The sequence below is a fragment of the Onthophagus taurus genome, chromosome 11 (genome assembly GCF_036711975.1).
Source record: "Onthophagus taurus isolate NC chromosome 11, IU_Otau_3.0, whole genome shotgun sequence".
Lineage (NCBI taxonomy): Eukaryota > Metazoa > Arthropoda > Insecta > Coleoptera > Scarabaeidae > Onthophagus > Onthophagus taurus.
In genome coordinates, this window is record NC_091976.1 from 7,708,095 (window position 1) to 7,731,365 (window position 23,271).

The following is a 23,271-nucleotide window of genomic DNA, read 5'->3' on the forward strand; positions in this document are numbered from 1 at the left end:
TATTCTACGAATATTTTCAGGGAAACCCTTTTTTTAACAATTAACGAAGAATGCGCTTCAAGGAAAGCGGCATTAATGATTTTACTATCTCGTTTTAGATGTTTGAGAACCTTGTTATGAAAAAAAAATTGTTGAGGTTTTTGCAGGTTCTAAATGTATTTGTATTGCCCACCTTAATAAATAAAAAAATTATAACCATATCCAACTTCTTAATATGTTACTTAAATAACCCAGACAATTTTATAAATGTACTTATCATTTTATTCCAGTATTCTTAGAATTACTATGAAAAACTTGTAATCTTTAAACAAACACATTTTTTATCTAAACGTTTTTTCCACTCTAATCTTCTTAGAATGATGTTGTTTGATTAATCAATCAAATAAAACTTTTCCATTTCAGTGTAGTATTTTTCAACCAACGGTTTTATTAAATATTATACTCAGAGAGTTTTATGATTATCATTTTATTGCACCTTCCTTGGAATTATAGTGTAAATCTTGAAGTAGTCATTAAACTTATATTTATATTACCTTTTTTTCACTTCAATTTTCTTAGAATTGCGCTCATTAATCAAGCGAAACTTTTCCATTTCAATACAATTTTGCAAACACATAATTTACAAACTACATGTGGAGCCCAAGATTTATCTGCCTTATTTTAAGCTTTAAGACTTACTTGCCGAAAATATAGACGTGAAAACGACTCATTGAAAGCTGTGAAGAAAATTTTTTGCAAAGTAACTACGCCATGCGCTCACTTGGTGTTATAGAGTCTCACACAGATCTACCCACTCTTGATGCTGCTGCTCTAGCGGAGTATTTTGCGGATCCTCCTATGGTGGTTGGTAACATAACTAGGCAGAATACTATTAATGAAATCCTTGCATCTACCAACATGTTTTCCTTTTCATTCAGCTTGGTTACAGATGCTGAGATCGGGAATGCTTTAACTTACTTCAAGTCCACTAGGATCGAAGCATATGGTATTGAACTCAGATTCCTCTTACCCATTCTGGATATAGTTATTACTCCCCTAACACATATTTTCAACTGTTCTTTTGAACAGTCTATATTTCCGTCAATGTGGCGAATTGCCCATGTTATTCGTATCCCAAAAATTAAATCTCCGTCCCATGTTGGTGACTTTAGACCCATTTATATTCTATATACGTTGTCAATAGCTATTGAACGTTTAGCTTATTTACAGATTCAGAAATATCTTGAGGAGTTTAATCTGATTAACAAGCTCCAGTCTGTTTTTCGTGAGGGGCATGGTACTACTACAGCACTGACTAAGATCACCGATAATATTAGATCTGCTTGTGATAAGCGTTGTGTTACCTTGCTAGTGTTACTTGATTTTAGTAAGGCCTTTGATTCTGTGGACCATGCCCTCCTGTTAACTAGGCTTTCTGCTATTGATTTTACCTGTTCTTGTGTATCTTGGTTCCAGTCCTATCTTTCCTATCGGTCTTTACTTGTCCGCGTGGAATCTGTATTCTCTTCTCTTGTTAACATCAAATGTGGAGTTCCCCAGGGCAGTGTGCAGGGTCCTTTGCTCTTCTCAATTTTCATTAATAGTATTAGTGATGGTATCTCGTGGTACTATCATTTGTATGCAGATGACGTTCAACTTTATATTTCATCAACTGAGAACAACCTCCCAGATGCTTTGTTGCATCTTAACAACCATCTCTCTAGCGTGCTTGACTGGTTTAGACGTCATGGACTTAACCTGAATCCAGGTAAAACGCAGGCCATTGCATTTGGTACTCGCCCCTTGCTGGCACAATTTAATTTCTTAACTACCCTTCAACTGAGACTTGGCGACACCGTTATTCTGTTTTCTAATACTGTCAAAAATCTTGGTGTGCTAATGGATTTGGCGATGTCTTGGCGACTACAAGTTCAGGGAGTCTGTAAGAGGGTTGGGTTTACTTCTGTTTCCATTCTTTGAAAAAACTTCGCTGCTACCTTCCTCTTGTTGTACGTACTAGTCTTAGTTATTCTCTCATTTTCCCATACATTGATTATGCTGATGCTGCGTGTCCTCATCTGTCCGCAGCCCTTCAGGGTAAATTGGAAAGACTTTAGAACAATTGTATACGATACATTTTTGATTTAGGAAAGTTTCAGCTCATTACTCCATATCGTAACAACCTGCAGATGATGGCTTTCCAGAGTCGTAGATCATTTCGTATGCTTACTATGTTGTACAAGATTGTCCAAACACGTAATCCTGCTTATTTGTCTGATGCCTTTCACTTTTTAGCATCCCATGACTTGCCCACTCGATCAATGTACTCTACACTCATGTTTCTAATCCATAGTACTGAAATCTACCACAGATCTTTTACAGTACAATCAATTGCGTTGTGGAACGATTTGCCTCCCGTTGTTCGCAATGCGGCTAGTTTAATAAGTTTTAAAAATGCCTTGAGGCCCCATCTGCTATCTCTTCAACTATCTTCTTCTTGACCTATACGTGTTTGTTTTCTTCTCTAGTCTGCCTTTCATCCATCTTTTACTGCACTTTTTTTGTATGTCTATTTCCTTCCTTGTAGTAACGGGATTGGTAGCTCGCGGAGCCATAGTTTGGTGCTCAGCACTGAAACATGCCTATAAGGCTAAATTGCTGCATCAATTGCAATGAGTGGCCTGCCTGTTAATCATGGGTGCCATGAGATCATCACCCACGATCGCGGAGACTATGCTGAACGTGCTGCGCCTAGAATTTTTCAGAGAGGTGGCCGTGATGGCGTTGCTTCGATTGCGATCAGTGGATAATAAGCAGGTTGTAAAAATGGGAAAGATCCGGAGCTAACTATGGAGTGAGGCTGTTCGTGAACAACCCCCCCCTTGAAGCTCGCACAGACTACATCACACATTTGTTAAGCAAGCCACACTTAGGCATCGAAACGATACCTCAGAGCAGCTTAACCACTGGGCAAAACGCTGACCAGCTACACTGATGTATCAAAGAAGGCTGGAGGCTCCGGAGCGAGAATTTTCTCGCCCGATTTGCAGCTGCTCCTTTCCACTTCGCTAGGGTCGTACTACACGATTGCTCAGGCCGAAATATAAATATAGCAGCTAATGTAATCATCGACTTCAAAAAAGTTGGCAGAAACATTGTAATCTTCAGTGATAGCAGACAGGCTATGCTGGTGGTTAGTAGGCATCGAACTACATACATCATCGTTAGTGAAGTCCTATCGGCAATCACTTGAGGTGGCTAATGTTTATAACAACGTCACGATAAAGTGGCGGAAAGAACATATCGGAAATAACTGCATCTGCCATCGAGGTTCTTGCGATAGATGGGATGAGACTGCAGTAGGTGTCTTTGCAAAGAAAACCTGACCGGAAGAGATCCACTCAGTTCTTAGGAAAATCAAAAAGTGACTTGTGGCTCCTCACCCACTTCCTGACCGGATCTCTGTAGAGGGTGTGAAATGGAAAACGAGACGGTATGTCATATTGTTTGTGACTGTCCCAACCTCGCGTACTTAACCCATTAGTGCATAGTGTCCCTTAAAAGGGACGTCAAAATTATATTTTATAATTTAATTCATTGATAATTGGCGCCACCTATTATTCATTTGCTGCACTCTACTTTTTTCATTTGTTACTCAAACGCCATATTACAAAACAAAAGGCAATTTGTGTGGTTTTCGTGCCATGGAAATTGAACAACATATAAATGTAGCAACAGATATGTATACATATTAAATTTATGTTAGGTTGTTGTTAAAATCCAAATGCATAATAAATATTATATAGACTACATATTTTATGAGCTGTGTAAACGACAAACCGGTTGATTTCTCAACTAGTGTTATATACACACGGTGCTTTTTATACGTCGACAAGAATAATGACCATGTAAACATATACATTACGCTACTTGATGACCAGGTAGCCGAAATAGAGGAGGATAGTGATAAATCTGATGATGAACATGTACGCGATGTAACCCATTTATCGAAAGGCATCCTAAAGTAACAATGTGATGTTGAGTTTCACGGATCTGATGACGATTTTGATGAGGAAGATCTTCCACAACTTGCACATTTGAGAAGAACGCGCCTTCAACATTAAAATCATCAAAAGCGGCAAAAGAAGAGCAATTGGCGTGAAGATGGTCCATTGACTACTCCATTGTGTTCTTGCAACGTCTCATGCGACTCCTAGAAACATTCCAAAAAAGCCGAACAAGCAGAAGATCCATTGGATTATTTTAAATTATTTTTTGATGATGCTGTAATCAAAAAATATTTGGACCAAACAAACAATAATGTCCATGTAACCATTGATGAATTGTACATAGTGTTAGGTGGTATGTTACTATCTGGATATGCGAAATACCCGAACAAACAAATGCTGTGGACGAGCCAAGGTGATGTGCCAAAAATTTTACAAAATTAGTATGCGACTAAATAGATTTGAAATAATTCTACGAAACATACACTTCAACGATAACACTCACAATATTTTTGAAAATATCTTGTATAAACTAAGATCATTTATTGAAAAACTTAATGAAAACATTAAAAACCATGGTGGACTGGAAGAAAACATATCCATAGATGTATGCTACCTTATTACGACAAAAATTACGCGAAGCAGCATCCTACAGTGAGGCAGTAAAAGTAAAGGAATGGCAAGAAGCAATAAAGAAAGAGTTTAATTCATTGGAAAAACTTTAAACTTGGAAGGAAAGTTAATTTGCCTTTCATACTTCATACTTGATTCATAATTAAACAGGACGGAACGCACAAGATAATACTTGTAGCAAAAGGTTTCCAACTAAAAGAGGAATCGTCAACAATACAGTATGCTCCAGTAACAAGAATGGCAACAATAAGAATATTAATTATACATGCAGTACAAAAGAATTGGAAGTTGCAACAGTTGGATGTATCATCAGTTTTCCTGAATGGAAAACTTACGTTATAAAACTAAGAAGGGTACTGTTTTGAAGCCAAATCGGTCTCTTTATGGATCAAAGGAGTCTCCAAAATGTTGGAATAATACATTTAACGAGAAATTGTTAGAAAACAAGTTTGTGAGGTCGCAGCATGATTTTTGTCTCTAATGTATTTGTACTAACATATGTCGATGACATTATAGTAACAGGAAAACCAGATACATCAAATCTGGCAACAGTTTCAAGGCTAGACATTATGTTTTCTACATCATTCTTTAGTAGATGTCTTGATAAGCCTGGTGAAGGATCATGGAAGGCAGCCGAAAGAATATTGAGATACTTAAAAGAGATGAAAGAGAAAAGAATAAAATACACGAAAGTATCAAAAGAACTAATTGGATATAATGGATATACAGATGCTGATTGGACTGGAGACAAATATGACAGAAGAAGTGTTAATGGATATATTGTATTTTATGGAAAGAACCCTGTTTCATGGTTTTCACAGAAGCAACGTTTTGTGGGTTTGTCGACAGCTGAGGCTGAGTAAGTAAATTTTAAGTTCCAGGGTGAACGATTCATTTTATATATATTTTATAAAATCGCCAATTTAAATTGACATTTGCTGAAAGTGATGTCAAAGGAAAAAAATGGATTTCTCCAAAACAGTTGGGATTGAAGAAATGAAACTTTTTGCGGTTTGAATACATGAAAGGTAAACCTGTGAGATTTGGATTTAAAATTTATCTCTGTGTACAAGTGAAGGATATATGGTAAGCTTTGACGTATATACAGGAAAAGGTACTGAAAAAAATGAAAATAAGTTTGGACTTGGAGGAAATGTTGTTTTAGACCTAATAAATAAAGCTGGAATTTTAGAAAATGAAGGATATAAAATCTATTTTGATAATTATTTTACCACTGTTGGTTTACTTTATTATCTGAAGGAGAAGAAAATATGTGCAACATGTTGGCTAATACCTCATAGCCACAAGGTACAATACGCCTAAATCCAACAAAAAAATGTCCTTTCCCCAATACGAGGTTTTGGAATAAATCATGCAGAGGTACATAGCGGTTTATGGGAAGTGATGAAGTATTACTTGTTCAATGGAAATATAACAGAGTGGTTATTGTGGTTACCATGGCTACCAACTTTCAAGAAAAATCTGTATCCAGCAGTACATGGTGGTGCGAAGAAAGTAGGTTTTATAAAGCCATAAAGTAGCCCGAAATGGTAACAAGCTATAATAAAGGAATGGATGGGGTGGATAAATTAGATGAAAAGAACGCGAATAAGGCTTATAAAGTGGTACTGGCCAATCTTTTTATTTCTGTTAGATGCTTAAGCACTCAGCTTATTGACATCATATGGCGTTGAGGCGTCAAGGAAAACTTCTGTATCTGAGCCGTTGCTAGCAATCCGTTATGATAACATTGGTCATTTGATTCGCTTCTCTGAGACAGATTAGACAATTCAGACATAACCTCAATATAAGAAAGCTGTCATTTCTGTTAATATTTTATTTTTTGATTAGTAGGCCGTGTCAGAACTGTGGAATAATGGCTTCATTATTCAGTCATGAGTAATGCGTGTCATTATCCGTCAAAAATCAAATGTATAACAAATAGATAATTCAATAGTTGTAGATAAAATATTTAAAAAAAAAAATTCTTTTTTGATATAATAGATAATAAAATTTAAGAAAAAAAAGTTGTTGAGCGGCCCCTCTCGTTGCCACGACCCATAAGAACCTATAAGATCTATTGTAACTTTAGCCCTCCAAATGTTTAGGGCAGATGTAGGTCCTCAATGAACCTTAGTATTGCCCCAAGGTCTTGTTCCTTTATATCGGCAGATGTCAAAAGAGCTTTACCGAAAATGTTGTGTCTTGGTAGGCATCTGGCGACGCAATTACACAGTATGTGTTCAGTCGTTTCAGAAACGGCTGAATCGTTTCTGATTCGTCGTTGCAAAGTCGACAAGTTTGATCCCCAGCTTCCAATGTGGAAGAGGTGGTATTTTAGACGCATGGTCTGAGAGCGTCCTTAGATCCCCTTTGCTGAGGCATAAAACCTCTTTGGCTTTGTTTTGCGACGGAGTTATCATACTCTTCGCTTGTTTGTGACCTGGAAGTTCTTTTCAGCGTAACGCTACCTTTGAGGCCTCCCAACTGTTGATTATTTGTTTTAGGTGGCTTTTTTGTAGTCCACAACCTAGTTGGGGTCCAATGAAGGGCTTTTCCGCTGCCTCTCTGGCTAGCTTGACTTGAAACTCACACAGAGTGTGATCAGTGCGGAGTCACACGTGTAGGCCTGAATTGCCTTTAGGGCGGCCCGACTGTTTGTGAAAATGTTTATGGATGCACCTTTCTGTCCCTTTTGTAGGTTCAAAGCGGTGCAGAAGTTTATAGCAAGAACTTCTGCTTGAAAAATGGTTATGTCCGAGCTGAGGGGTAATTTAATGTGGCTATTTGGTCCACTGATGCCCATGCTTACTCCGGATCTAATTGTCTTTGAAGCATCGGTGTTCCAGGCTAGGGCTCCTCTCTTTAGTTGAGGCCCACCCTTCGTCCAATTATCCCTGATTTTAAATATGACCTTATACGGCTGGTCGAAATTGTATTCTGTCGGTGTAAGATCCGACAGAATACAACAGATCCGCGTTTTAATTTCAATCAAGTGAGTTAGACCTGAGGTATCCTCTGAGGTTACTCTGCATCAACTTGAGTGAAGAACCTGTTTTCAGTGATAACTTGTGGCAGTTAAAGCTACCTCCCGTTGTATCAACTTATGTTTTAATTTGTGAAATGTACAATAAGTATAAATCTGAGGACCTGTTACATATGCGAAACAGGCTTAGGTCCACATATCGATAATCGATATGGGAAGCAAAACTCGAGGCTACTACCTCATACATTGAAAACTCAAACAATACATCACGTGCAATGTGGACTGTGATCAATTCAACTAATCGCAATAACAGAACTAATGACGTATTTCTGAACGCAGATGAATTGAACAATTTCTTCATCTGTGACATTCCGGTTATGCCTAACTTTAGAATGACTCTAAATGCTGTCACACAAGTTGAGGTTTGTGATACAATAAACTCATTAAGGAATGGCCCTGCAAGGGATTGGTTTGGATTCTCTGTCAGCTTTATAAAGAGACCTATCAACCTATATGTCTCTCCATTAACCAAACCTATAAATTGGTCTTTGAAGGAAATGGCACATTTCTGGACTTGCTAAAGAGTGCATTAGTGGTTCCAGTTTTCAAAAATGGTAATAAAGAGGATATCAAAAACGACCGCCCCATAAGCATCCTGCCGGTGTTCTCGAAAGTGTATGAAAAGATTATTTATAATAGGATTGCAGAATACCTGGAGGGTCAAAATATATTTTTTGGGACCAATTCGGATTTCGTAGGGGGCGTTGTACTGAGAATGCGGTGGTTGAGTTTGTTAACTTCTGCCATAATGCTTTTGAGGGTGGCGATTATTGTGTGTCATTGTTTCTGGACATGTCGCGCGCTTTCGACTGTGTCTCTCATCGTATTCTCTTGCAGTAATTAAATATAATATGGATCATATAACTATAAATTTGCTACACTCATATTTGTTGCGTAGATCCCAAATTGTAAAAACAGGTGAACTAACATCTAGCTCTGTGAGTGTAACTAGGGGAGTGCCACAGGGTTCGATACTTGGCTAGCTTTTATTCCTTATTTATTTTAACGATTTTCCCTATTATGTAAGTAAAGACATAACTGGCTTAAAGTGCCTGCTTTATGCGGATGATGCCACACTGTTGGTTCGGGGATCTAACTACGATGACACATTGAAACTTTCAACAGAAGCGCTGTCGAGGGCGCGTGATTGGTGTGTAGCTAATAAGCTGTGTCTGAATGACGATAAAACTGTCCAACTTTCCTTGGGTTTGCGTAGGCTTGTGGTTCGCAATCCTAACGTGGTAAAATGTTTAGGAACATATATCACCGCCCCTTCATTGCGCTTTGCCAATCATTTTAATTGTATGGAGCAGTGATTCTCAACCACTGTGCCGCGGTACTTTTGTGTACCGCGAAATTCTAAAAGTGTACCGCCAAATTTTAGAAATATAATTATGTTAATATTAAATAATATATTTTAAAAAGAAAAATTCTTTTAACCTTTTTGGTTTTGTCCAGGAACAGATAGGTTCTGTAACAGAACGACCAAAATGGGTTCTGTAATCGAAAGCAACGCTATTACTGACAGTATCCAGAATTAAACGCATGTTCCCCTATTTCATTAATACGAGTGAACTGAACTGAAAATGGATAAATGGTTAAAAAGAAGAAAGCTTAACGATGATAACAGTGATAATGATAACGTTAGCGACCAAGTTAATGAGCCCACGCCCGGTACAAGTAAAGATACTTCTTGCTCCAAAAAATGCGTTATTCATCGGAAATACAATCATGATTTTTTGAAATTTGGATTTACCTCAACAATGGAAAATGACAAAGTTGTTCCCGAGTGTGTGATATGTGGTTGTAAATGATCAAATAGTGCTATGGTTCCGAGCAAGCTCCAACGTCACTTGGTGACTAATCATCCTTCGCTTTCAATAAAAGGTAAAAGCTACTTTCAAAAGTCTTTATCTTCAAAATCCAAGCAAGTAAAAGTTTTTGAAAAACAAATCGGTGTGTCTGAAAAGGCTCAAGTAGCTTCCTACAAAATAGTAGAATTGATTGCTGTTAAATTAAAACCTCACAATTTGGCTGAAGAAATTATATTACCAGCTTGTCGCAAAATTGTAAAAATAATGATTGGTGGATCAGCAGATATTGATATTTGTAAAATACCACTTTCGAATGACACAATCCATCGCAGGATTAAAGATATGTCGCAAAATACTGCAAAAGCTGTTGGAAATTCAATGAAACAAACAGATATTACAGGAAAACCTCAATTAATTGCATTCGTTAGATTTATTCACGAAAATGATATAATTAATCAATTTTAGTGTTGTCGGAAGTTATCTGATTTTACAACTGGCAAACAAATGACTTCCACAAGTTTCGTGGAAGTCATGTATTGGCATTTGTACAGATGGTGTTCCAGCTATGACTGGACATCTAAAAGGATTTGTAGCACATGTTAAAGAACTGAATGGGGATATATTAGTTACCCATTGTTTTTGCATCTAGAAGCACTTGTTACAAAATATTTGCCATTAGAATTGAAAATAGTTCTGGAACAATGTGTGAAAATGATTAATATATAAAATCAAAACCATTGAAAACCATCGCTTATTTAGTAAATTATGCCAAGCTATGGAAGCCAAGTACGAATCCTTGTTACTGCATACGGGTGCTGGAATTAAAAGACGAAATGAATGGAAGAATAAAGCTCAGAAAGGCAGTTTAGAAAAGTTTGAGTCAGTACCAAAAGACTGCCATAAAAATATTAAAATAATTGTTATTGACCATTTGATAACATTAGAGGAGAGAATTATTCATTATTGCCCAAAACTAGATATGAAGAAATTTGATTGGGTTCGTAATCCATTTCTCATAATGGATACTTCTGTGTTTGACTTAACTTTGAATGAAGAGGAAGAACTTATTTTGCTTTCCAATAATCGAGATTTCATTTTAAAACATTCAGAAGAATCAATTAATTCATTTTTGATTAACATTAGATGCGATTATTCAATGATAGCCAAAAAAACTTTAAACATATTAGTACAATTTTCCACATCTTATTTGTGTGATTCGGATTTTCAGCATTAACCAACATTAAAACTAAAATAAGATCAACATTGTTAAATGTAGAAGACGATATGAGAGTAGCATTGTCATTTTTACGACAAAATATAAATGAAATTATCAAAAAACGTCAAGCTCAAATTTCGCATTAAAAGTATTCTTATTATTAACTTGTAATTAATCCCTAAATAAACGTGCTGTTATTTTTGTAGTACATATTATTTTATTTCGCACATTTAAAATTATCATCATAAACTATTTTACGCAGTATGTTATAGGTAAGTAAATAATTTTTAAACTTTCTTTTTGTTTGTGTGCCGCCAAATTTTGAAATCGATAAAAGTGTACCGCAACAAAAAAAAGGTTGAGAATCACTGGTATGGAGTCTAAAATAAGTAAAACTATTTATTTGCTGCGTAGACTTGCTGCTGGTGTTTCGCTAGGTGTGCCGAAAAACGCTTACTATGCATTTGTTCACTCATTACTTAACTATTTAATTCTTGCATGGGGTGCTGATTCTGGGGTGCTGTGCGTGTTCTGGCAGGTATAGCTTACAAGGATGATTGCCGGGCTGCTTTTGTCCGACTGTCTATTCTAACTGTACCATCGCTATATATATTGTGTTGTATTATGTACATTATGGAGAACCGTAATTTGGTCAGAGAACATTCTAAAATTCATTCTCACAATACACGGGGGAGAGAAAATCTATGCCCAGCTTTTTTCAGACTGTCAAGAACCTAGAGTGGTCCTTTGTATATGGGCCAAAAACTGTTTAATAGATTACCTCGACGGCTACGTGAGTTACCTTCCGCTGGAATTAATGCTTGGTTAAAAATATTCCTGTTAAAAAATGCGTTTTATTCCACACAAGAATTTTTAAATTGTAATGTTGACGATATGTAAATTTTGAGTTTCTGTAGTTTTAATTACTATAAATAATATTATGTAATATGTGTTTTGACAGGTGTAAAAGTGCATGCACTTTTTTACATAAATAAAGAAATATTACTATTATTATTATTATATATAAATGAAGTGGTGTGAGACCAAGAACGGCTTCAAGAGCTGCCGTCGGACAAGATCTCATTGCACGCGTTATATTAAGACATGCTAACCGCTGAATTTGCCAGCTGTTCTTGTGCTGTCTTATGATTTGTTTTTGGCCACCAAACTAGTGAGGATAGGCGACGATGGGTCTCATTATGGCTACGTAGGCCCAATGAGCCATTCGTGGTTTGAGACCCCAGTTCCTTCCGAGGGGCCTGCGGCAGATCTGGTTAGTCGTAATGGCCTTTTTCCTCACCTTGTCTATGTGGGAATTCCAGTTTAATTTACTGTCTAGTATTCACCTAGGTATTTAACTTCTTTAAGGTTAATAGTTCTGCTTATAATGGACGCTGCTCTCAATTGTAGCTTCCTTCTCCGAGTGAAAGGGACTATTTCGATTTTGTTTGTTGAAAGCCTTGTTTGTTTACTAAGGCTTTCTGCATTAGTTGAGTTATGATTGTTTCATATTTACCTCGGACTGTAATTACCAGGTCATCAGCATACCCTTGAATCAAGAATCCATTTTTTGTTAGGGTGTTCATCAAGTCATTATGAGAAGTGAGGTTATTGAGTGTGGGTCGTTTCCTTGGTGCTCTTCAATAAAGTGATTTTTGACCGGTCTTTTCTCGAGCTACAAGCTTGAAACTTGTACCATAGTACGTAAAATTTACTTCTTTATTTATTTTGCAATTTTTATTTGATTAATTTTGCGTGATTTGCGCCTGCTATATTTGTTTGTTTCTCGATTTTTGCATTATACGTATAATTTTCCACTTGCTTTTTTTTTTCTTTTTTTGCGGAGGAGTGTTCGCTCCGACCAGTACTTATCCTGTCTCTCTCTTTCCCCTATAATATTTGTTTCATCCTTTAATTCTTTTATGTACTAGTTCCGTTGCCTTTTCTTGTTTGTTTGTTGACGGGCACCGCTGAATATAGATGTGAAGTGTGATAGCGATTTTACTGTTCATCGGTTGGGCAAGTTTGATGCAACCAATCCAAACCTTTGTCGGCCAATTAAAGTTCGCTTACCTAATGAAACATCAGTTTCCGTATTAACAAGGAATTCTAAAAAACTTAAATCACTGGATAAATTTAAGCACATTTCTATCTCTTCTGATAGGACACCGATGCAGAATGCCCTTTATCGAACAGTAAGGTCCGATCTGAATAGGAGGATAGCTGATGGTGAATCTAATTTGTTTATAAAATACGTCAAAGGAATTCCAACTATTGTCAACCGTAATAACGCTGCTGATTCGTCTGCTTTAAACTAAAATTGCCCAACAGCGCCCGAACTAAATTATCTTTACAGTTATATTATCAAAACGTTAGAGGACTACGTACCAAAACTCACAATTTTTACACTGCTTCGTCTGAAGGTTCTTTTGACTTACTATTTTTTACTGAAATATGGTTGAACGCTTCTATTTCTGATGGCGAATTATTTGATCACCGCTACCAGGTTTTCCGTTGTGATAGAAATATTGCGCAGGCCTCCCTAGGTGGGGGTACTTTACTTGCTATTTCTAAAGAGTACACCGCAGTTAGCGTAGACACAACGTTCATCGAGAGACTTTGTCCGTTTATTCAGACATCTATAGCCAAGTTATATCTTGGTGATTTTTGCTTATTAATTGGAGTTGTCTATGTACCGCCTGCCATTTCACATGATGAACTTGATAGATATTTTGATGCTTTGACTACACTGATAATTAATCATAACATACTTTTGATGGGGGATTTCAATGTTTTTGAATATGCTGACAATTATAACTGCCCAACAGCACTGAGTGTGCGAAACTTTATTGATTTTTTAAATTTGAATCAAATCAACACAATCCGAAATGCCTATGGTAGAATTCTTGATTTAATTTTCACTAACTTGGATAGTCAAATTTGTATTGAGAAGGAGCTCTATCCTTTCGTTCCTGAGGATAAGCATCATCCGGCGTTGTCGACTGCTCTATCAATTGAAATTACAAAATTTCCGACTGTTTTTCCAAACGCTGTTGTCTCTCGATTTAACTTTCGAAGAGCGAATTTTCCGACTTTATATGATGACATTGCTCTCATGGATTGGTCATTTTTAGAAGATGTAAACGACGTGGACGAAATGTTGGATTTGTTTTATACTTCTCTTTATAATTTAATAGAGAAATCGGTGCCTTGCACTCAATAGAAGCAAAACAATTATCCTCAGTGGTTCTCTAAGGAAATAATTAAAAACCGTAAAACTAAAGAGTACTATAGACACAAGTACAGAACTACCAAACAAACGTTCTATCTCGATCACTTCATTAGAATGAGATCACTAGTAAAAGAACAAATCGACGCTGCTTACAATTCCTTTTGGCAACATGCCTCTGATAATTTAAAGCACGATCCTAGTGATTTCTGGAATTTCGTTCAACTAAAGCAAGGTACTAGCAGAATACCGTCGATCGTTAGAGATGATGTAGATGAATATACTATTCCGATTGATATAGTCAATGCTTTCGATTCCTATTTTTCATCTGTTTATTCTGACAATTCCAGGGATTTTACTGACGCAGTTCCCACGTTGCCAATGTTTAATATCCATCAGGTAACCGAGGAGGAGATAATTGCTGTAATGAGGGGTTTTAGCTCCAAACTCAGAGCGGGTGAAGACCAAATACCTAGTTTTCTGGTACGTGATGTACGATTTGCGTTGTACATTATTAATCGCTCTATAACTGCTTCGATTTTCCCTCAGAGATGGAAGTCAGCTAGAATCACGCCCGTATTTAAGAAAGGTGACAAGTCCTTGGTAACCAACTATAGACCAATTGCTATTCTATCTAATTTTGCAAAGGTATATGAGCAGATAATTTTTAATATAATTTATCGTCACACACAATCATATGTATCGCCTCACCAACATGGTTTTGTGCCTAAACGCTCGACAATAACTAATTTATGTTGTCTTACCCAGTACGTCGCAGAGGTAATGGATGTTGGTGGACAAGCCGACGTAGTTTATACCGATTTTGAGAAGGCCTTTGATCGCATTGATCACAGTATGTTGCTACAGAAATTGAGCTATTTTGGTATGTCTTCTAATTCATTAAATTTGATGAAATCGTACCTTGCTGATAGAGTATGTCGTGTTTTTTACAATGGATTTTATTCCGACGGCTACTCGCCTACATCTGGAGTTCCTCAAGGATCCAATCTGGGACCGCTGCTATTTGTTCTATATATAAACGATTTATTAAACTCGCTTACCTGTCCAGTGCTTGCTTATGCTGATGATTTGAAAATTTTTGTGGAGGTCAGATCATTGGATGACTCTAGGATGCTGCAGAACAACCTGGACATTATTCAGAAGTGGTGCAATTTCAATGCCCTTTCTTTAAGTGTCAGTAAATGTACTTATATATCATTTACAAAGAAGTTAAATAAAATCGACACAGTTTATATTTCGGCTTCCATACCTCTAACAAGGGTCTCTACGGTGAAGGATCTGGGAGTGCTGTTTGACTCAGAACTTTCTTTCTTGCCCTATATTGAGGAGATGTGCTCTCAGGCTTGGAGAACTTTGGGTTTCATACTGACGATCATGGGTCGATTTGCTGATTTTGGTACCCTGAAAACGCTATTTATGGCTCTGGTGATCTCTCGCCTCCAGTATGCCTCTGTAATATGGTACCCTATTTACACGTCACAACAACTAATGGTTGAGAAAGTCCAGCGTCGATTTCTCAAATTTTTGTCATATCGTATGGATGGTCAATATCCGCCTAAAGGAGTGAACTACTTAGATCTACTGCATCGCCACAAGCTTCCTTCTCTGCAGAATAGAAGAATGGTCCAAAGTGCCTCGTTCTTGCAAAAGTTGATGTGTGGTGAGATCGACTGTGCGTGGTTGTTGTCGCGAGTGAATATAGTGGTGCCGCGCATAAATTCTCGGTCCCATTTGTATTTTTATCCACCTTTATGCAGAACAAATGTCAAAAAAAGGGCGCCGATAACACATATGATCACGAACATGAACGATAGTTGTAGGCTAGAATAAACATTGCATTTTCTGTCTCTTTTCTTGCCTCTTTTATTTGATTGTATTATTATTTAGGTATGTATTATATGCATTTTAATTTCACTTGTAATTATATTGATGTACAATTTGTAATAATTTGTATATTTTTTGTATTTTGCCCTTAATATGGTGCGCTGTTGGGCAATAAAGTTTATTATTATTATTATTATTAAGTCATCAAGTATCAGGCACCATAGGAGAGGTGAGAGCATTCGCTATGCACCATTTGTTTGTCGACGGATGTATATCTTTTATGTTTAGAGCATTCTCTATGGATTCGTAGGAGGTGTTATCAAAAACACCCTCTATGTCTATGAAAGCACATAGGGCTATCTCTTTGATTGCAATTGTCTTCTCTAAAGTGCTAGTCAAAACATCGAGATCAGTGATTATTGATTTTGCTTTCTGGTAAGCATGTTGACTCGGATAGAGTGGATTAGTTCTATATTAACATTCATTAAAACCTTGGGCTGGTTTTGTGACCCCTGAATGAACTGTAAATTGTGGGGATGTGCAAAGGGCCCGCTGGGGCCTAACTGTATACATAGTACAGTACCGTTCAATTTGAAGGGCAAGGATAGTACGGATAGTATGGAATGATGTTCTATTACAAAGCAAAAAATATTGTGCGTCCTGTACATAACTTCAAAAGTAGCCATAAAAGCCATTTTTATTGTAAATAACCTCAGATATCTCAAAATCCTCACGTGATGGTCCAATTCCGTGGATTACGGATTACTTCGTTATTATGAGTCACTTCGAACAAGTTCGAGGTCACTTCGAATTGAATTCTTTTGCGCAACTAACCGGACAAAATAGATTTGTCAGGCTGTATTTACTATTGAAATAGAAAATAATTAATCTTTGAAATATTTATTAATAACTTGTATTGCTTATTGGAATGCACATTATTGTAGAAATACGGGAATACCCATTGATCCTTTTGAAACTCGGTCACAGCCCAGTTCTGTGTGAAATGGAAAATCCCCAATAGAAAGGTACGAAACAGGAATTACGGTGTTATAATTTGTCCACTGTTCGATTAAAACCGGCATTGATGAGTCGGAATGATTGAAGAAAAAAGTGTTAAACGCTTGAATTGTTCATATATTTCGTTCTGTGATGTTTAACTTCGAAAACAATAATAAAATTGTTTTAAAAATACGATTTGTTTTAAATACGAACTTGACATTTGATTTGTTTTGAGAATTGATTTCGAACTCGTATTGAGTCACGGACAAAGTTGTTGTTACGCTTTGTAACCACGTGTCATAACTGTAAATTTTCAGATAATAGTAGGAAATTCATCTAAAAATAAAACTACATGGCCAAGCACAGTTTTAAAGTTAATTTCAGATTAAAAATTGCCACAATTGCACATATTTAATGCAAAATCAATAAATAAAACATATTTTGTTTTATGATCTTTATTATTCTTAAATTAAACATGTTTATAAACATATTAAAGTTTATTATTATTAGTAATCTAGGTTCAGTTAATGCACTTATAAATGCATGTTGTTATCTTAAATAACATGGTGATTCACAATGGTGTTATAATAATAGTTGTAGGTGTGATTCAGCTAATGAAATCTAACTTAAATTTAGAAATAGGAATTTCTTTTAAAGAAATTAATATTATTCAAGTATTGCTTTGTTTTTATCATTTTACATTAGCAATTAAAAAAAGAAAAAAAATAAAGTGCGCAGTAAATTATAAACAGCGTTATAAAAATAGCTAAAGGAATCGGTTTGGGAACGACCTTGTTATGGATCGCAGGTTTTAAATTGCAACACAAACGCATACAACGTCTTGAGCCGGTAAACAATTTTTAAATTTTAAAATCGCCTCCTCTCCAAACCGATTGAGTAACCCTACTCTATTTAAATTATAAATAGAAAATGCACTCGTTAAAAATAGACTTGTTTTTCACATGAGTAAAATTCCTCGCCGCGAAACGAAGACGCTTTCTATTCGAATCAAAATTTAGCATTTAAATTTAGAATTACAGTTACATCACATTTCAAAACCACACCTCCTTTTATATTCAAACCCAAAATAGTATTTGTTGAAGATTTTTACATCATCCAAATTTTTTATTATGTATTGTTTTTTTTTTCTTTGAAGTAGTTAGGACAGGTGATAAAACTTATTTAACCGCGATAAGAAGGTTTATTTATAACGTTAACTCAAGTGTAATTCTTTTATATCGTCAAGTTTTTGACCCGCATGGCGACAATTTTCCAGTTATTTCCAGATTAATCATTTTCGTAATCGACGAACAAATATTGAAATTTAATACTAATCACCTTTGATGGTTCTAATAAGTTTCTCATAACATAAATCAATTCAATTTTATTGGCTTCGGTTATTGATATTGAGGTCTTTATTTAGAACACAACGTGATTAAAACTTTTCCATTAAACGATATTTTATGGTTTGTTTATAATCTTTCTTATCATTATTATGTTTTTATTACAATATTTTTTTATATCTTAGGTTTTTCTTAATTAGTCATTAATTTTTCAGTCATAATTAAAATAAATATACTAAAATATCAAAACCATTCTTTCTTGTTTCAGTGGCGTTATAGCCACTATACATTGAGCCTTAACATTGCTTCTAAAGGGGGGTACACACCTTCCATTTATCAGCGCAGTTATCTGTCGAAAATAACTGTGTGAAAATCTGTGCAGTTATCTGAACTGCAGATGTGTAGTATACTTTCAATTTTCGTCTCAGTTCCGACCAATTTTTACTCAGTTCTCCCGTTACTTTCGACAGGTTTGGTTCTAAGCAGTAATGGGCGTAGGGTAAATACCCGACGGGTAGGTATTTCTAAAATGGGTATTTATCCGGGTATTTACCCCGGCCTAGGGTAAATAGCCAAAGAGTGGGTACAAAAGTGATACCAGTCAAAGTATATCAGATTCCAAAAAAATTAAGAGGAAGATGATAAGAACGTTGAAAACGAGGAATTGTCAATAATTAAAGACGTATTATCATTAAACGAATCTGTCGTAATTTAGATTAGATCAAGTTATTATGATTATTATCATCAAGCAGTCCTCTGCATCCATTGTTGGACATAGACCTCCCCTATTCTGTCCCATTCGATTCTATTCTGTGCTATCTGAATCCAATTGTTGGTCATACTTTTCACGTCTACTTCGTCTGTTCGCTCGCGGTGTCCACTCAAGTAACCGTTTTGTCCACTGCTCATTCTTCATTCGTACGACATGACCCGCTTAAGTTCCACTTAAGCTTTGCCACAATGTTGACCACCAGTTCATTTACGCCTATTCTTCTTCATAGGTCTTCATTTCGTATGTAGTATCTCAGAGTTAGACCCAGGATCGACTTCTCCATCTATCTTTGCATTACTTGGACCTTCTTGGCAGTGGCTACAATTAATGTTAAAGTTTCGGAGTCTTATGTCATAACCGGAAACACTCATTGATTGAAAGCCTTTCTTGGCCTTTTGGGTGTGATCCTTCTGTTTAGTTCGCTTGTTTGATTATCTCTCCATACACGAACCTCATAGCCAAGATATACATAGCTGTCAACCTTCTCAATCTCATTATCCCCAATTTCGATGTTATAGCTGGGAACAAGATTTATCATAAATTTTGATTTCTCCTCGTTGATATTTAGACCGACTCTTGCACACAACTCCTTTAAGTCGTTCAGCATTAGTTTAATCTCTCCAAGGCTATCCGATATAAGAACTGTATCGTCCACATAGCGCAAATTACTTAAGCATTTGCAATCAATGTTTAGGCCTTTTTGGGCCCAATCTAGTTGTCTAAATGCACTCTGAGGACTGTGATGGACAATTTGGGTTCAACAGTGTATCGCCTTATTTTACTCACAATCAGTACTTTACTACTTTTACCCTCTTCAGTACTTTCATGCAATTTTACCGTTATTGTAGCATTCTTGGGGATGTTATAAATAAGTTTGGTATATCGATAATCGACTCTGCATTCTTGAAGTGCTTGCAAAACTGCCATCAACTCAATTTAAATTAAATTTTATAAATACCTCCAAATACCCATCTTGGGTAAATACACTCGGGTATACATCCAGGAAATTTACCCTTGAAAATAAATACCCGGCTATTTAACAACACTGGTTCTAAGTGTGTTCTAAAATAATTCAAATTCAATGGGTGACAGAAAAAGAAGAGCCGCTGTTTGTTGCATAATTGCAGCAGTGTTGTTAGAAGAAGAAAAAAGGAAAAATACCGTGTATGTTGGTGCAAACCTTGGCATCTGCAAAAAAGCGTTTTACCCAGTGATTTTACCATTTACTGATTGAGTTACACGAAAGTGGGGAAATTAACGATTATAAAAATTACCTAAGGATGGACGAAAATGTATTTCACATTTTATTGGGCAAAGTTGCTCCTCTTATTGAAAAAAAGGACACAGTCTTGAGGGAAGTAATACCAGCGCATGTGAGAATGATTACCACACTTCGGTTTCTAGCAGCTGGGAGAAGTTTTCAAGATTTGTCATTCTCAATGAGAATATCTCCTCAGGCTCTTGGAGAGATAATAATAGAAACATGCGTGGCAATACGAAAGCACTGAAAAATTTTTTTATCTGGAAAGACCATAGGTATGACTGAATAAAATATATTCCGAAAAGAGGAACCATACTTTATTACAATAACTTAACTATGTTAATATGTAGTGCTTCACGGATGGAGAAGTATGTGTTCCTGTGGTCGGTCCAAGATTTCATCCGTTCCTCTAAAGGCCCCACATCAGTTGCCCGAAATACCACAATAACATACACATCATTAGCTGAAGCCCCCGATCTCTTTGAATCATTTACTTTCTTCAACTCCTTGCGAAAAACGGATCTTAGATTATTTATTTTCTTCACTGCATTATCACGTGTTGCATCAGGCTCAAGAGGTTTTAGTTTTTCAATTAAAATGTCGTATGCTGCCGCTTTCTTAACACGATTAGGATAAGATACGCATGTGGTATCCCAAAGCTCAGGATAGTACCGGTAGCAGTCGATAAATGCTAAAAGCGAATCTTTTTTGGAAACCGTAGTCATGGTGATTGTAAAAATAGGATGGCGACTGAACAACCTGTACGATGAAGTAAATAAACTACGCAGTTATCGGTGCAAAAGAGGATCCGAACGCACAGACATTTCATCTGCGTGAAAACCCTCCTAAACTGCACAGTTCGCACAGTTTATCGCTTAGACATGACGTCACACGTCATGTGAATACCTCCCTTAAGAATTGCCTCCTATTCCCCGCAGCCGCTTTCTAAGCAATTCCAAAACCCCTTTTTACGTTATCTAGCCATCGCGTTCGAGGTCTTCCCTTCGAACGAGATCAACTTTTACCAGTTGACCTATCATTACTGTTTTAGGAATCCTTCTTACATCCATTCGTTCCACGCGCCCAGTCCATTGAAGCCTTCGTATCATTACACATCTTATCTTATATAACCGATATAATGTATGTATCGTTACACCGTTCGTCTTATGATAAAGTGTTTGATGTTTCGGATGCCATGTTGCAACCTTCTTTAGAATCAAGTTCGAACTAGAATCCAAATTGGGCATTGCTCAGGTAACCAATAAAAAACCAACATTTTATTTTTTAATATCATTTAGATAGTAAGAAAGATGAAAGAATTGTTAAAATCTACAGGAATCCCAGCAGAACAACAGAGAAGCTTATTTGTACAAGCCCCAGTACCTCCAAGGATATATGGATTACCCAAAATCCATAAACCAGATGTCCCATTACGCCCTATTGTCAGTTCTCCCACCTATCAACTAGAAAACACCTTGCCAAGATTCTATCTCCTTTTACAGATAAAACAGAATCATCTCTCAGAGATTCTATACATTTTGTAGAATCAATCTGGAGTATGAAGCAAAACCCTCAGGATATCTTGGTAAGTTTCGACGTGGAATCTCTATTCACCAGAGTATCAGTCAAAGATGCCGTGGATGGTCTTCGCGTGAAACTCATTCCGGAAGGTTTGCCGAAGGATGTCCCAGGACTAGTGGAGTCTTGCCTATCATCGACATCTTTTAGCTGGACAGGAGAATTCTACTAGCAACTCGCGTTGCCATGGGATCACCTCTATCACCTGTGATCGCCAATTTTTACATAGAGATATTGGAAGAGAAAGCGTTAAACAAGAAAGTCCGTGGACCAGCGACTCCATTAATTCCTAGATCACCTAAACTCACAGCACCCAATGATAAAATTCACCATGGAAATTAAAACTGCAAAACAGTTACCATTCTTGGATGTGTTGGTCAATAGGAAGACAGATGGGAGCATGGAACTGGGAGTGTATCGAAAGAAGACGCATACGAATAGATACCTACAGGCTTCATCCCATCACCACCCACAACAGAAGAGGACCGTGATTCAAGCCTTATTCCAGCGAGCAGAGAGAATATGTAATAAACAAAACCTAAAGAAAGAAGAGAGTTTCCTACAAGATGTACTGCAGAAGAACGGCTATACAATGAGGGATATCCAACAAGCCACCAAACCACGCAAACAGAGGGAAGACTCGGTAAGTACTACACTAGCCGGTTTTATCTGCCTTCCATATGTTTCAGGTGTGACGGAGCAAATTGCGAGGTGTCTGAAGAACAATACAACACCCTCTTCCGATATACAAACTAACTCCTTTAAATGGAGCGGGAGTATATCGGCTATCGTGCAGTTGCTAGAAGTATTACGTTGGCCAAACTGAACGTAACATCGAATGCCGCATCAAGGAACACGACGTCCGACTGAATAAAATCCAACAATCTGCAGTCGCGGAGCATTTCCACAAATGAGGAGACACCACAGTGTTCGAAAAAACTAAAGTGTTAGCAAGAACCGGACATTACTTCCAAAGACTTACAAGAGAGGCGATGCAGATTCATCGACATGGGAATAACATGAATAGAGAAGACGGCTAGTTTTGGTTTAAACAACATTTATGTATGTTACAAAATGTCAAATCAGCTGTACATAGAACCTCTAAATTTGAAATAGCTCACCTAGAAGCTTTAATATCTTTAAGGAACCAAAGAAAAAATTCTTAAAATATATATTTGAGTGACAAAGTACCTATACACAAAACTTTGTGTATAGGTACACTCAAATACATTTATTTGTCAACATCATCATGCGGGTCAATACAGCATATGCCGTTTTTCGCAACTAACACGCCATTTTTTTCTATCCTGTGTATCCTCCGTAGACAATTCTATGCTTCTCTGGCAGGATTCACCACCAGATCGTTTTTGACCATCTGTTCTCGCGTATTTTGTTCAAATGTTAATCTTATCTTCTCTATTATGTCACTATCTCCGTCTCCGCTCAATATGTCTTTAATGACACTATTTGCTCCAGTCTAGCAGCCCAGGATTCGTATTCTTCTTTAAGTTCCGATGCCATGTAGGCTGCATCTTCTCTATCTGCAATC

The 23,271-nt window shown here is 36.8% G+C and overlaps 1 protein-coding gene across 1 annotated transcript; it reads left to right on the plus strand.

The window, feature by feature from the left end:
- Positions 1-9,491: 9,491 nt before the first annotated feature.
- LOC111415106 (protein FAM200C-like) lies at positions 9,492-9,944 on the plus strand. Its single transcript, XM_023046614.1, has one exon. It carries the CDS (start codon positions 9,492-9,494, stop codon positions 9,942-9,944), a length of 453 nt encoding a protein of 150 aa, XP_022902382.1.
- The last annotated feature ends 13,327 nt before the right edge of the window (positions 9,945-23,271 follow it).

Bases quoted from the DNA above. Each gene is read 5' to 3' on its own strand.
- LOC111415106 (XM_023046614.1), top strand. From the start codon at position 9,492: ATGGTTCCGAGCAAGCTCCAACGTCACTTGGTGACTAATCATCCTTCG.